This window comes from Hyperolius riggenbachi, chromosome 4, assembly GCF_040937935.1.
Source record: "Hyperolius riggenbachi isolate aHypRig1 chromosome 4, aHypRig1.pri, whole genome shotgun sequence".
Taxonomy (NCBI): domain Eukaryota; kingdom Metazoa; phylum Chordata; class Amphibia; order Anura; family Hyperoliidae; genus Hyperolius; species Hyperolius riggenbachi.
In genome coordinates, this window is record NC_090649.1 from 64395583 (window position 1) to 64411443 (window position 15861).

General features: G+C 44.5%; 1 protein-coding gene across 1 annotated transcript in view; it reads left to right on the forward strand.

Moving 5' to 3' along the window:
- LOC137571252 (cytochrome P450 2K4-like) overlaps positions 1–15861 on the forward strand; it is a 51032-nt gene that overhangs the window by 16864 nt on the left and 18307 nt on the right. Inside the window, exons 4-6 of the mRNA XM_068280128.1 lie at positions 805–954; positions 2332–2492; positions 7020–7202. Of these exons, the coding sequence (XP_068136229.1) occupies positions 805–954; positions 2332–2492; positions 7020–7202 (494 nt within the window). The remainder of the gene's footprint in view (positions 1–804; positions 955–2331; positions 2493–7019; positions 7203–15861) is intronic.

A 15861-nucleotide genomic window follows, 5' to 3' on the forward strand; every position in this document is an offset into this window, starting at 1 on the left:
TAAGACATACATGTCCAGCTACAAAATTAATAGACTAGATCACTAATTAGACTCATCATATCAGTAATACTATAAAAGTATAAAGTTTTATTGGGTATATAATAAATGATTGATCATCCAGTTTGCTACATTTGTCAAATCTGGGAAAAATCAGTACCACAGCAAGGATCCCTGATTGATGATGTGTAAGATCTCAGTCCAACATGGTCTATCTGGTGCGTGGCGTTAATGGCGTTTGATATCGTCACGACTGACGAACACCACTTACCTTGTCACCCCCAAGTGTAAATGTCGCTCCCCCACCTGTAGAGTGTAAAATCCCACCTGTCCCGCTGCTGTGACTTCCAGCCTCCTCCGCCGTCACCCCGGTGTGGCACCAGGGACGTGTATGTGAGATCACACAAGTGTCACGTAGTAACGTGCCACCACATGGTGGGGCTCGGTGCATTGGCAGACACGAGGAGGCCAGGAGTCAAGGCAGTGGGACAGGTGACATTTTACACCGCATGAGCTCTAGGGGAGGAACATTTACACTTATGGGTGGGCCAGGAAGGTGGCAGAGGCCGATTAGCAGAAATCAGTCTGTGGTGTATGGGCAGGCAACCAGTGGTGGATTAAGATGTAATGGGGCCCTAGGCAAGGTAGTAGATTTGAGGCAACAGATCTGTCTCCAATCAGATTCGACCAGAGAGAGATCCGTCTCTTGGTTGATCTACCCATACATTAGTAGATGTATGGACACCTTCAGTCAGTCGTTCTACTGATCATTACTAATTCATTTTTTCCCATTTAGTTTGTTTTTAGGTGTTCTCTTTGCACATGGTGAGAGCTGGAAAGCGATGCGACATTTTACTCTCTCCGCAATAAGAGATTTGGCTATGGAAAGAAAAACCATAGAAAACAAGATCAGTGAAGAATGTGAATTTTTGGTGAAGAAGATTAAATCCTACAGTGGTAAGTCACTAGGTAGTTACTTTGAAAATAAGACTGTTACATAACCATCAAAAGTGGATTTAGTGCATGTGTGCAGTGTATTTTGTGGTCAAATGCTGCACAGTCAGAGCCGGATTTTCCATAAGGCACTGTAGGCAAGTGCCTACAGGCGCTTGATGATGGAAAGGCGGCTCGTGTGCTTCCATCCTTCCCTATTTGGAATCCCGAGCAGAGCGTAAATGAGAGGTTACTCACTCAGCTCTTGGTGTCTCTCTAGCGAGATCTCTTTTAATTGAGGGCACCACTAGCCACTTAATACTGAGGGTAACTCTGGCTACCTAATGCTAAGTGGCACTTTTGGCTATCTATGCTGGGCAAGGGAAGTAGGGGAAAGGTAACAATTTGCTGTGTGGTTCGGTGGGGGTTTGTGAGTTCGTGGAGTGAGAAGTCTAGGGTCCCAGGACATCTGTGTCTATAGGCTTCACCGATGTAAATCCGGGCTTAAGCACAGTAATCTCATAATTATTTGGGGCACTGGGTGGTTGGCTAGAGTTAAGGTGGCCATACATCTAGCGATTTTGGTGGCCGATTGACCAAGAGACAGATGTTACTCTGATCCGAGAGAGATCTGCTGCCTGACGTATACCGCAGGCCGATTCCCGATCGATTTCAACATGAAATATTTTGGGAAACGGCCTGCTGCCGGTGATGCTGCCTCTCTGCCTCCGGCTGCTGTCCCCCTAATTTTTTATGTCCCCCTCCCCCCCATGCCTATGCAGTTATACTTTACTTGCTTGCTGGCCACGCTGAATATCCTCATTGTATTTCTGCATTTGTGCCCACACGTAGTTGCCAGTGTCATCGCACATGGGCTGCGTGTGTAACATCAAACACGCTCCCCATGTGCTATACGCCGGTAGTCACTTGGGGCATACATACGGAAATAGGGCATGAGTTTCCATCACGTTCATCATTCACGATTATCGCACGTGTTACCGCCGGGACCCGATCAAGCATGTCGGCCCGAGATTTTCCAGCATGTCGATCAGCATGCTCTTGGCAACACCGCCAACAAATATTGCTCTGCAGAAAAGGTCTACTCACTCCATCGAGGGCCACTACAAAGACCAGGCAGCTCTTTGACTCTTACACACTCTTGATCGCCGTTGTTCATGGGGATGGTCAGAAATGCCTATTTCCGCTTCGCAAAAACTTCAGATTTCTGACCATCCATGTTATATGCTTCTAGCGATCAGTGTTCCTCTTTGCCTGGAGTCCTCAGTGGAGCGACAAAACACCAGATGAAGCACATGACCCACCTGAGGTTCCTTCTAATGTTGGGTACAAGTGGGGTGGACTTCTGGCTTTTCAGTAATCTGAGTGTTCCTCTAATTTCAGGAGAACCATTTGAGAACACAATGCTAATGAATGCTGCTGCGTCCAATCTAATCGTGTCCATTGTACTCGGCCATCGCTTCAACTATGAAGATCCAGTGTTCCTGACATTGATGCGTCTAATGAATGAATGCATAAGATTAACTGGCTCTCCTATGGTTATGGTATGTTCCTTCAAAATGTTGATATATAATATTTAGTTATGCCAAGCAACCCTTTATTGTTACACTGTTGTTCATATTCTTATCGCTATCGTGTGAAAAATAGTGAATTCCGTTACTAAAAGTACAAGCTGAACAGAGGCGCCAAAAGAATAAAAATAGATAAAAGTTTTAAAACATGGGGAGACAGAGGTGGACTTACCTCCTCCAAGCAGACACAAAAACATATTACCGTTTAAAACATAGAACATTTATTGATACACTCCATGGTTCTTTGCAACGCGTTCCGCAGGTATGAGCCAGATTCATCAGGTAATGGACTAGGAGTATAAGGCAAATGTAAGTCTCAGTCTGGGCCAAGTGCCTCTGTCTCTGTTACAGAGGCGCTTGGCCCAGACTGAGACCTGTATTTTCCATATACTCCTACCCCATTGCCTGATGAAGCAGGATGATACCTGCGAAACACGTTGCAAATAACCTTGGAGTGTATCAATAAATTTTCTATGTTTTAAACGTTAGTACATTTTTGTGTCTGCTTGGAGGAGCCGGTAAGTCCACCACTGCCTCCCCAAGTTTTAAAATTTTTATCTGTTTTTATTCTTTTAGCGCCTCTGTTCACCTTGTACTGTACAAGTTCACCCCCGGTGGAGGGGTGTTACTCCTTTCTTCTGATCTGCGGAGAATGACTTCTTAACCCTGAGAGGGCACAGGCTTACTCTCCAAACCTGCATTTACAGTGGTTGCCTGAGCGGAAACCCTGGCTTGTGAGTATAAAGATACTTACTCTATTATGAATGCATCCTTACCAGTACATACTACACTATATCGGGCTCTCTGGGTCATTCTTTATTTTTGTTACCCAAAGTTTTTTTTCTTTGCTAACCTATGCTAAAATATGACTATTTTATCTTTAGTCAAACAATTTACAAAGACAAAGGAGAGATAATCAATCAAAAACACTGTGAAATAATGACCTGTGTCAATTATTTATTGAAAAAAAAAAAAGAAATAACATAGTCAATTTCATTCTGTAAAAAATAAGTACAGGTAGTCCCCGATTAACAAACAAGCTAGGGACTGTAGGTTAATTATTAACCTGAATCTGTTCATAAGTCAAAACACTCCCCCAGGGCCAGGCCGAGGCAGAGGCGAAAGAGGCTCCAGCCTCAGGGCGCAGTGTAGGAGGGGGCGCACAGCAGAGAGAAATAAGAAAAAAAAAAAGACTTATTTCCACAGAATTACAGAATCGTTTTTGTATCGATCGGCTGTTTGTAAGTCGGGGACTACCTGTACACCCATTACTTGGTGCATAAATACAGTGGGATGCGAAAGTTTGGGCAACGTTGTTAATCGGCATTATTTTCCTGCATAAATCGTTGGTTGTTACGATAAAAAATGGCAGTTAAATATATCATATAGGAGAGACACACAGTGATATTTGAGAAGTGAAATGAAGTTTATTGCCTTTACAGAAAGTGTGCAATATTTTTTTTTTTTTATAAAATTAGGCAGGTGTATACATTTGGGCACTGTTGTCATTTTATTGATTTCAAAACCTTCAGAACTAATTATTGGAACTCAAATTGGCTTGGTAAGCTCAGTGACCCCTGACCTACATACACAGGTGAATCAAATTATAAGAAAGAGTATTTAAGGTATTTAAGGGGGTCAATTGTAAGTTTCCCTCCTCTTTTAACTTTCTCTGAAGAGTAGCAACGTGGGGGTCTCAAAACAACTCTCAAATGACCTGAAGACAAAGATTGTTCACCATCATGGTTTAGAGGAAGGATACAGAAAGTTTTCTCAGAGATATCAGCTGTCTGTTTCCACAGTTAGCAACCTATTGAGGAAATGGAAGACCACAGACTCAGTTCAAGTTAAGACTCAAAGTGGCAGACCAAGAAAAATCTCGGATAAACAGAAGCGACAAATGGTGAGAGCAGTCTGAGTCAATCCACGGACTGACACCAAAGGCCTACAACGTCATCTTGCTGCAGATGGAGTTTCTGTGTATTGTTCAACTATTTGGCGCACTTTACACAAGAAAATACTGTATGCAGAGGAAGCCTTTTCTCTGCCCACAGCACAAACAGAGCCGCTTGAGGTATGTTAAAGCACATTTGGTCAAGCCAGCTTCATTGAGTTAATGGGCATAAAAAGGGGCGTTATGCATGGAGGAAAAACAACTAAGCATTTCAAGAAAACACCTGCTACCTACAGTAAAATATAGTGGTAGTTCCGTCATGCTGTAGGGCTGTGTGGCCAGTACAGGGACTGGGAATCTTGTCAAAGTTGAGGGACGCCTGGATTCCAATCCACTCAGTATCAGCAGATTCTGGAGACCAATGTCCAGGAATCAGTGACAAAGCTGAAGCTGCGCCGGGGCTGGATCTTTCAACAAGACAACAACCCTAAACACTGCTCAAAATCCACTAAGAAATTCATGCAGAGGAACAAGTACAACGTTCTGGAATGGCCATCTCAGTCCTCAGACCTGAATATAACTGAAAATCTGTGGTGTAAATTAAAGAGAGCTGTCCATGTTCGGAAGCCATTAAACCTGAAAGAACTAGAGATGTTTTGTAAAGAGGAATGGCCCAAAATACCTACAACCAGAATCCAGACTTTCATTGGAGCCAACCGGAAGGGTTTAGAGGCTGTAATTTCTGCAAAAGGAGGATCTAGTAAATATTGATTTAATTTCTTTACACAAATTTATGCACCTGCCTAATGTTGTTTAAACAATTATTGCACACTTTCTGTAAATCCAATAAACTTAATTTCACTTCTCAAATATCACTGTGTGTGTCTCCTATATGATATATTTAACTGAGATTTTTTTTATCGTAACAAGCAACGCTTTATACAAGAAAATCATGACGATTAACAATGTTGCCCAAACTTTCGCATCCCACTGTATTTACAGAAGAACCAAAAACAGTCAAATACACAGATAGCACAGAGCATGATATAAAAATTCAAACTGTGGCACATGTAGATTCAAGATAAAGGTCCGCATATACATAGCAGTGTTGCCAACTCATCCCTTTAACTACTGACACATATGAATTATACAGGTTTTGTGGCTAGGTAGACGCAGTTAAGGCATTGATTATGACTAAGTAGCCCCAGAACCTGTATAACTTATATGTGTCAGTAATTAAAGGGATGAGTTGGCAACACTGATATATAGGAGTAAGGGAGCAGCCCCCTGAGTGTGAGTAAATTGTTGCTGCCCATCCAAAAGCCCACACCGCAACCTCCCGTAGAGGAAGCTTCCTTTGATATGTTTGTTACATTTTGATGCTCAGATCCTTTTCGGCCCCTTTAACACTTGCACTGGAAACCTGCATTGTTACCCTGTTTTACTGCAGTGTAACGCAATGACAAGGCAAGGCACACTTATTGCGTTGCGTCATGCCGGAAGTACCAATCCAACACCGAGCCGCAAGGTCAACAGCACGTGACTGTTAGAATTCCAGGGCAATGCAGCCGTGGCGGAAGTAATGGGTGACGCTAACAGTTTAAAAATGTTGGTGGCAGGAGTATGGCGTGCATGCGTGGAACAGGCATATGACCCTGTCGGCTGTCGGTGCACTCTGTCATGTGGTCATATGATTGACAATTTGTGCATTGCGGAGCGGGAGGAGGGGGCACGCAGTGCTATGCATGTGACCCTGTCTGCACACTCTGTCACTAGGTCATATGATTTACATTTCTTGCATTGCGGTGCAATACAACGTGAGCAGGGCATCGCAGCATAAACGCACATTTTATGTGTAAAGCCGCCCTTAAAGGATACCCGAAGTGACATGTGACATGATGGGATAGACATGGGTATGTACAGTGCCAACCACACTAATAACTATGCAGTGTTCCTTTTTCCTTCCTCTGCCTGAAAGAGTTAAATATCAGGTATGTAAGTGGCTGACTCAGTCCTCACTGATAAGAAATTCCAACTATAAAACACTTTCCTAGCACAAAATGACTTCTGAGAGCAGGAAAGAGATAAAAATAGTGCATAGATTTTAGCTCTGGCTTACTTCAATGAATGTGTCATTGAGCAAAAAGAATACAACAGCTAAAACTTAAACAGTATATTTAAACATAAAATAAAACTGTGGAATATCTTAAAAAGTCATTTTTAGGAGAAGGAAAATCATTTGTTTCATTAGTTTATTTTCGCTCCGGGTGTCCTTTAAAGTAACTTGAGATGAAATCACATTTATTGCAAAATGTGTTTAAGGGCCCGTTCACACTTGAAAAGTGCAAAACGCTAGCGCTCGGTTTTTTTTGCATGGGTGATTTTATAGCGATTAGCGCAGTAAAATCACTGTATACTTCCGCTATTCAGAGCGATGGCGATCAGCGCTTTATTATGCGATCACTCCAAAATCGCGGCAAAAATGCTGCAGGTCATGTGTTTTGCGATTGCTACTTATTAAGAAGGACAATATATTTCTAATTTAGTTCTAAACTATAATTATGATTTGCATACCTAATCTCTGTCTCTCCTCCCCTCTCCTCCAGCTGTACAATACCTTCCATTCCGTGGTGCGATGGTTTCCCGGAAGTCATGAAACTGTGAAGAAAAATACAAAAGAGTTATGTCAGTTTTTGGAAGAAATCTTCACAAAGTACAAGGACCAAGTGGACTTAAATGACCAGAGAAATCTCATTGATGCCTTCCTCGCCAAGCAGCAAGAAAACAAGGTTCATTTGCTTTCTATATTGCTGTTTTAGTGTAAAGCAAATGAAATGTAATGTGGCATAACTACAATTCATGGGGTCCCCCACCAAAGCTTTGATAAAAGGTCAGTATTTTACCTCATGTGGGATTTTAAATTTTTTTTGCAATTCACTACTGTGCAAGGATAGTTAGAGGAGTGTTCAGTAGCAGGCGATAATGCAGCGATATGGATGCAAAAACTGAACAAAAAACGGTCGATAGTTATGCGGTGTTAATAATTTGCATGCAATACTTTGCCTCTCTGGATGCTGGAAGTAAAGGATTGTGGATAGGAGGAGGGGTAACAGTAAAAAAGGGCGCAGGAGGCTAGTGGACAAATCGGGCGCCGCCATTCACTCCTATAATAATTATCGTTTACTGGGCGCCGAACAGGAAAAAAGGGCGCCCGAGAATAATAACGTTTCCCAACGGCGCCCGAAGATTTTTCATGTTTTATAACTGCTTGTGATTATTTACGTTTTTTATTTCAATAAAACATTATTTTAAATGTTATCCCTTACTGTTTGTAAAACATTATTATTCACGAAACAAAGCGATCAGTACGTAATGTAAATTGTAATATATTTTATCCTTTACTGTTTTTAAAACATTATTCTACACACAATACAGTGAGCACTAAGGAGAGTCTTAGGTTTAGGCACCAACAGGGGGGTCTTAGGTTTAGGCACCAACAGGGGTGTCTTAGGTTTAGGCACCAACAGGGGGGTCTTAGGTTTAGGCACCAACAGGGGGGTCTTAGGTTTAGGCACCAACAGGGGTGTCTTAGGTTTAGGCACCAACAGGGGGGTCTTAGGTTTAGGCACCACCAGGGGGGTCTTAGGTTTAGGCACCACCAGGGAGGGTCTTAGGTTTAGGAACCACCAGGGGGGTCTTAGGTTTAGGCACCAACAGGGGGGTCTTAGGTTTAGGCACCAACAGGGGGGTCTTAGGTTTAGGCACCAACAGGGGGGTCTAGGGGTTAGGGGTAGGTACAGGGAGGGTTACTTAGGCACCAACAGGGGGGGTCTTAGGTTTAGGCACCAACAGGGGGGTCTAGGGGTTAGGGGTAGGTACAGGGAGGGTTACTTAGTAATTTTTTTTAAACGTTATTATAAGTTTCACTATTTAAACGGAAGATTAACGTTTTTACAATTGCCGATTTAATGCACATTATTTAATGATTTATAACTTTATAAAACATTAATTTTAAACGAAATACAGTACAATACATTTTTAAACGTTATCCATGCTTATCGTTTAAAACCCCGCGCCCTTTTTTCCCAGCGCCCCTTTTTAACGTACGCAGGAGGAGGAGGGTATTACCAGCACGTGACCACAGAGGGTTTCATTCCCTGTTTTTTGACCCTCTCCTATCACAAATCCCTCCCTCCGTTCTGCATATTAAGCAATATTAAGCATTTACAATATTAAGTGGATGAGTGAAACATACCGTAGGAGGTATTTGGATGCTTTTTCACACTTCCTCCCATTGAAAAATGTATCCAAATTCCTCCTTCGTTTTGCCTCTACGCTTAATATTGTAAATGCTTAATATTGCTTAACCACTTTACCCCCAGCGGTACGAATTTCTCCGTCCCTTTTTTCCCCCCTAAAAAACCAGGGACGGAGAAATCCGTACCTTCCGCGCTACCGCCGCTGTCCGCGCTCCCGCCGCTCGTGCGCGCGCACCCGCCGCTTGTGCACGCCGCCGCCCGCTCGCCCGGAGATCAATGAACGGGAAAATCCATTCCCGTTCATTGATCTAGCCCCCGCAATGATCTGCTGCTTCTTTCAGAAACAGCGAGATCATTGTGATGTTCCCAGCCTCATACTGCTTCCTGTAAGCGTCCTTCCGGACGCTTACAGGTCGCATGTAAACAAACACTCTGTGGCCATCTTGTGGCCAAATAGTAAACTACACCCTAAAAGCATTTTACATATACGAACATTACATTTACACAATAAAATAGTAAACTCATTACCTCCCACACTCCCCAATTTTTTTTTTTTTTTTTGTAATTAAAAAAAAAAAATACAATAAAAAAAAACATAAATAGTTACCTTAGGGACTGAACTTTTTAAATATTTATGTCAAGAGGGTATAACACTGTTACTTTATAAACTGCGGGCTTGTAATTAGGGATGGATGCAAAACTGAAAAAAATGCACCTTTATTTCCAAATAAAATATTGTCGCCAAATATTGTGATAGGGACATAATTTAAATGGTTTTATAACCGGGACAAATGGGTTAATACATTTCATGGGTTTTAATTACAGTAGCATGCTTTATTTAAAAACTATAATGGCCGAAAACTGAAAAATAATAATTTTTTTCCCACATTTTTTCCTATTTCCCCATTAAAACACATTTAGAATAAAATAATTCTTGGCATAGTGTCCCACCTAAAGAAAGCCTAATTGGTGGCGAAAAAAACAAGATATAGTTCATTTCATTGGGATAAGTAATAATAAAGTTATAGACGAATGAATGGAAGGAGCGCTGAAAGGTGAAAATTGCTCTGGTGGTCAGGGGGTAAAACCCCTCAGTGGTGAAGTGGTTAATATGCTTAATAGTGTAAATGGGCTGCTCTCTGGTGCCTCAAATATGAACAGTATAGGCTGTTACTGTGTGCTGCTACTAAACTAGCTGCAGAGTGAGCTGCAGCAGCTGTGCGAAAAACAACATAATGCCAGGTACATTCAGAGGATAAATAGATCTAAAATAACGAATGGTTACACCCCCTTTTTTCCCTTGTGATTTTGAGAAAAAATAATGAATAACTACCGATTATTTATCGCACAAATTTTGCACGAATTTCTATCTGTCGGTATTTCAGCCTATATTTCTGGAGAATTGCTATTTTGAGTTATCACATGAGGTAAATTACTGACTAGGGATGCTCACCGCATTTTGCGGAATTCTGTTTTCCGCGATTCCGGTCAGAAATTGGCAATTCTGTTCCTTACATTGGAACGGAATTGCTATAGCATTCCGACGTAATTCCGGAATTGCTATGCGTAATTCCGTTGGAATGCGGATTTTTTTAAGCCAATCACAAGGAAGACCCTAGAAGAAGCTTAAAGTGAAAACAACAAGATTTCTGCATGAAAATCGGATTTTCAGCACCGATTAGAGGCTTAACAAAAACCAACCAACAGGATTCTGCATGAAAATCGGAATTATTTAATCATCCAATTGTAATTGTAATGACCGCCTTGGAACCACCTCTAGGTCCCATAGCCTACGCGACAACTCCTGCTGTTCCAAACCAAAATTGTAATGACCGCCGTGGAACCACCTCTAGGTCCCATGGCTGCTCCAAACCAAACTTATAATGACCGCCGCGGAACCACCTCTAGGTCCCATGGCTTATGCGACAACTCCTGCTGCACAAAAAAAAAAAAGACTGGTGGAACAGCCACTAGGTCCCATGGCCTACGATTGATCAAAAACGAGGTTTCAATTGAATTGAATTCCGTGGAATTACGCAAAATTCTGCCGGAATGTAACGGTTATGGAATTCAACGCGGACAGAATTCCGTGGAATCGGAAATTGCACTTTCCGATCATCTCTATTACCGACCATGTGATAAATAGTTCGGTAACCTCTGGTGAATTAATGCTATGCTTACACCCCTTCCCTTGCCACTCCTTGGTGCTCCTCAAGGCCTTGGGGCTCATCTCACAAGGTTCATAAAGTATATGTGGTCATCATGATCTTCACACTCGTAACAAGCTTTGCCAAAAACACCTGAAGTACAGTCCCCTGTATTGGAAAAAGTAAAAGATAATTAGTAGTTAGGGGCCCCCCACAGCTCTGGGACCCCCTGCAATCGCAGTGTCTGCCCACCTCTAGTTACACCCCTGTTAGTGGAATAATGATTACATCTCTTGTACTTAAAGTGTACCTTAAGTGTCCCAAAAAAATTGAGTTTTACTCACCTGGGGCTTACCTCAGCCCCCTGCAGCTGATCGGTGCCCACGACGAGTCTCTCTGATAGAGATGGGCCGAACGGTTCGCCGGCGAACGGTTCCAGGCGAACTTTGGGGGTTCGCGTTCGCCTGCATCAGGCGAACTTTTGCGGAAGTTCGATTCGCCCCATAAAGCTGTATTGAGCAAAATTTTTCGCCTCCATTTTACTGTCAGCAGACATGTTATTGTGAAACACACTGCTTTTGACTGCTAAAGAACCCACCCACCTTCCCTTCAAGCTAGGTCCTTTTATACCATTTGACTCAGTTGTCTGCCTACACTAATTAGTTATGGGACAGCTGCTACACACTCTGCTAGGGAGATTTTAATTAGCCTCCCTCCTCCCTCCTACCGGAGGGAGGAGGGTCTCTTCTGCCAGGGAATTATACTATTTTAAAAACCAGTATACATCATACCATAGCCGGGAATCGAACCCAGATCTCACTGTGTGGTGGGCACGTCACCCTAAGCACTGTACCACTACAGTAGTAAGTGAAGCTTGCCTAAAATTTAACATTTATGCTCAACGCAATAGAACCATTAGGTTGCTTAAAGGAGAACTGTAGTGAGAGGTATATGGAGGCTGCCATATTGATTTCCTTTTAAGCTATACCAGTTGCCTGGCAGCCCTGCTGATCTATTTGGCTGCAGTAGTGTGAATCACACCAGAAACAAGCATGCAGCTAATCTTGTCAGATCTTACAAAAATGTCAAACACCAGATCATACCATAGCTGGGAATCGAACCCAGATCTCACTGTGTGGTGGGCACGTCACCCTAAGCACTGTACCACTACAGAAGTAAGTGAAGCTTGCCTAAAATTTAACATTTATGCTCAATGCAATAGAACCATTAGGTTGCTTAAAGGAGAACTGTAGCGAGAGGTATATGGAGGCTGCCATATTGATTTCCTTTTAAGCTATACCAGTTGCCTGGCAGCCCTGCTGATCTATTTGGCTGCAGTAATAATAATCCAAACATTTGTATAGCGCTTTTCTCCTGTCAGACTCAAAGCGCTCAAGAGCTGCAGCCACAGGGACGCGCTCAAGAGGCCACCCTGCAGTGTTAGGGAGTCTTGCCTTGAACTCCTTACTGAATAGGTACTTGACCTAGCCAGGATTCAAACCCTGGTCTCCCATGTCAAAGGCAGAGCCCTTAACCAGTACACTATCCAGCCACTGTAATGTGAATCACACCAGAAACAAGCATGCAGCTAATCTTGTCAGATCTTACAAAAATGTCAAACACCAGATCTGCTGCATGCTTGTTCAGGGTCTAGGGCTAAAAGTATCGGAAGCAGAGGATCTGCAGGATAGCCAGGTAACTGGTATTGCTTAACCACTTGCCGACCGCACGCTTATACCGTGCGTCGGCAAAGTGGCAGCTGCAGGACCAGCGACGCAGTATTGCGTCGCCAGCTGCAGGCTGATTAATCAGGAAGCAGCCGCTCGTGCGAGCGGCTGCTTCCTGTCAATTCACGGCGGGGGGCTCCGTGAATAGCCTGCGGGCCGCCGATGGCGGCTCGCAGGCTAAATGTAAACACAAGCGGAAATGATCCGCTTTGTTTACATTGTACGGCGCTGCTGCGCAGCAGCGACGTAAGGCAGATCGGCGATCCCCGGCCAATCAGCGGCCGGGGATCGCCGCCATGTGACAGAAGACAGCCTGTCACTGGCTGCACAGGACGGATAGCGTCCTGTGCAGCCCGGATCTCCAGGGGGGGCCAGGTAGGAGAGGGAGGGGGAGGATTTCGCCGCGGAGGGGGGCTTTGAGGTGCCCCCCCCCGCAACACCCGGCAGGCAGGAGCGATCAGACCCCCCCAGCACATCATCCCCCTAGTGGGGAAAAAAGGGGGGCGATCTGGTCGCTCTGCCTGCACGCTGATCTGTGCTGGGGGCTGCAGAGCCCACCCAGCACAGATCAGCTAAGACAGCGCTGGTCCTTAAGGGGGGGTAAAGGGTGGGTCCTCAAGTGGTTAAAAGGAAATCAATATGGTAGCCTCCATATACCTTTCACTACAGTTCTCCTTTAAGCAACCTAATGGTTCTATTGCATTGAGCAAAAATGTTAAATTTTAGGCAAGCTTTACTTACTTCTGTAGTGGTACAGTGCTTAGGGTGACGTGCCCACCACACAGTGAGATCTGGGTTCGATTCCCAGCTATGGTATGATCTGGTGTTTGACATTTTTGTAAGATCTGACAAGATTAGCTGCATGCTTGTTTCTGGTGTGATTCACACTACTGCAGCCAAATAGATCAGCAGGGCTGCCAGGCAACTGGTATAGCTTAAAAGGAAATCAATATGGCAGCCTCCATATACCTCTCACTACAGTTCTCCTTTAAGAAACCTAATGGTTCTATTGCATTGAGCATAAATGTTAAATTTTAGGCAAGCTTCACTTACTTCTGTAGTGGTACAGTGCTTAGGGTGACGTGCCCACCACACAGTGAGATCTGGGTTTGATTCCCAGCTATGGTATGATCTGGTGTTTGACATTTTTGTAAGATCTGACAAGATTAGCTGCATGCTTGTTTCTGGTGTGATTCACACTACTGCAGCCAAATAGATCAGCAGGGCTGCCAGGCAACTGGTATAGCTTAAAAGGAAATCAATATGGCAGCCTCCATATACCTCTCACTACAGTTCTCCTTTAAGCAACCTAATGGTTCTATTGCATTGAGCATAAATGTTAAATTTTAGGCAAGCTTCACTTACTTCTGTAGTGGTACAGTGCTTAGGGTGATGTGCCCACCACACAGTGAGATCTGGGTTCGATTCCCAGCTATGGTATGATGTATACTCATGTATGTATCCCCAGCTATGGTATGATGTATACTCATGTATGTATTCCCAGCTATGGTATGATGTATACTGGTTTTTAAAATAGTATAATTCCCTGGCAGAAGAGACCCTCCTCCCTCCGGTAGGAGGGAGGAGGGAGGATAAAATCTCCCTAGCAGAGTGTGTAGCAGCTGTCCCATAACTAATTAGTGTAGGTAGGCAAATGGTATAAAGGACCTTGCTTGGAGGAGGAGGAGGAGGAGGAGGAGGAGGAGGAGGGAGGGAGGGAGGGTGGGTCCTCCAGCAATGATGTGTATTTCACTCAATTAGGTGTGGCTCCAGGTATTAGAGCTTTTGAAACATGTTTTCTATCATTTTTCCAGCTGATAGAATGTTTTAAAACTTTGAAAGTTTGCCTCCCCATTGAAGTCTATTGCGGTTCGCGAACTTTTTCGCAAACCGAACCTTTTGCGGAAGTTCGCGAACCTAAAATCGGAGGTTCGGCCCAACTCTACTCTCTGATGCTCCGGGTCCCACTGGCGGCCACTTCCGGTTTCGCCGTCAGGACCCGTCAGGCTGGGGAACGCGGCTGATACTGCGCTTTCCCAGCCAAAATAGCACCCCTATGCGGCCATATGTCCGCATAGGGGTGCTATTTTGGCTGGGAACGCGTAGTATCAGCCGCGTTCCCCTGCCTGACGGGTCCTGACGGCGAAACCGGAAGTGGCCGCCAGCGGGACCCGGAGCATCAGAGCGACTCGTCGTGGGCACCGATCAGCTGCAGGGGGCTGAGGTAAGCCCCAGGTGAGTAAAACTCAATTTTTTTGGGACACTTAAGGTACACTTTAATCACTATTAATTAGCGTCACTTTTGCAAAATATTGAGTAAAAATATAGATTTTCATTTGCAAAAAAATATATATTTTTTCAGAGTATTTTGCAGTAGGTGGGGAGTGACCTATTGATAACAGGAATTATATGATATTATAGGACCACATGGAGGCTGTGGGCGCAGAGATCAGGGAGCTGGTCATAGGCAAGTTCAGGGGGATCACAGCTGCCCAGAATCCCCCCTCAGACCAGGGCTGGTGCAGTGTCTGGGGACAGGTAGAAGTTGAGACACCAGAATATCTGCAGGCACCCTGCAGCTCACAGCACTGCCCCCTTTTATCTCTGTTACAGGGGAACACCCTGTGCCCCTGCTGGGTGAATGCTTCGCTTTCCCCTTCATTAGCAATGTCAGCTGTCCTCATTATTATCTGTATCCAAGCTGCTTCTGATCAATCCCGTTGTGGATCAGGAGCAGATCGGACATGTAGGAAATAATCGTCAGATCCTGTCAGCTGGACGGGAAATTGCATTGTGTGAACACAACCCAGCATGATGTCCTACCATATTATTATACTGTACTGTGTGTGGCTGAGGGTGACCTTTCAGGAATCCCCCCTGTGAAAGTCCTGGGTTTGCCCCTGCTGGTGGCAGCATTGGCAGGCTGGGCAGGGCAGTCTGTAGGTTAATCTGTGACATACACTGACCGCAATGCATTTTGTTTGCAGCCAGAGATGGATTAATTATAGTGATGGTCAGGGGCATAACTAAGAGCCCCAGGGCCCCCCTGCAGAAATTGTGAGCAGGCCCCCCTCCCCCCAGGGCCCACTCATGGCTATTTTGGGAGTCTGGAGGGGTCGCACCATGAGGGGAAAGCTATGGCCACACTCGGCGGGGAGAGGGGAAGGTCTCCCCCCCTCCCTCACCTCGGGCTTTCCCCTCTGTGCTCCCCTCCAGCTTCTAGCTATACAAGTGCAGCGAGCGGAGCGGCAGGCAGCGGCAGGCAAACATACCTTCTGTGCGTCCGGACGCTTCTTGCTCTAGTGACTGATGCGA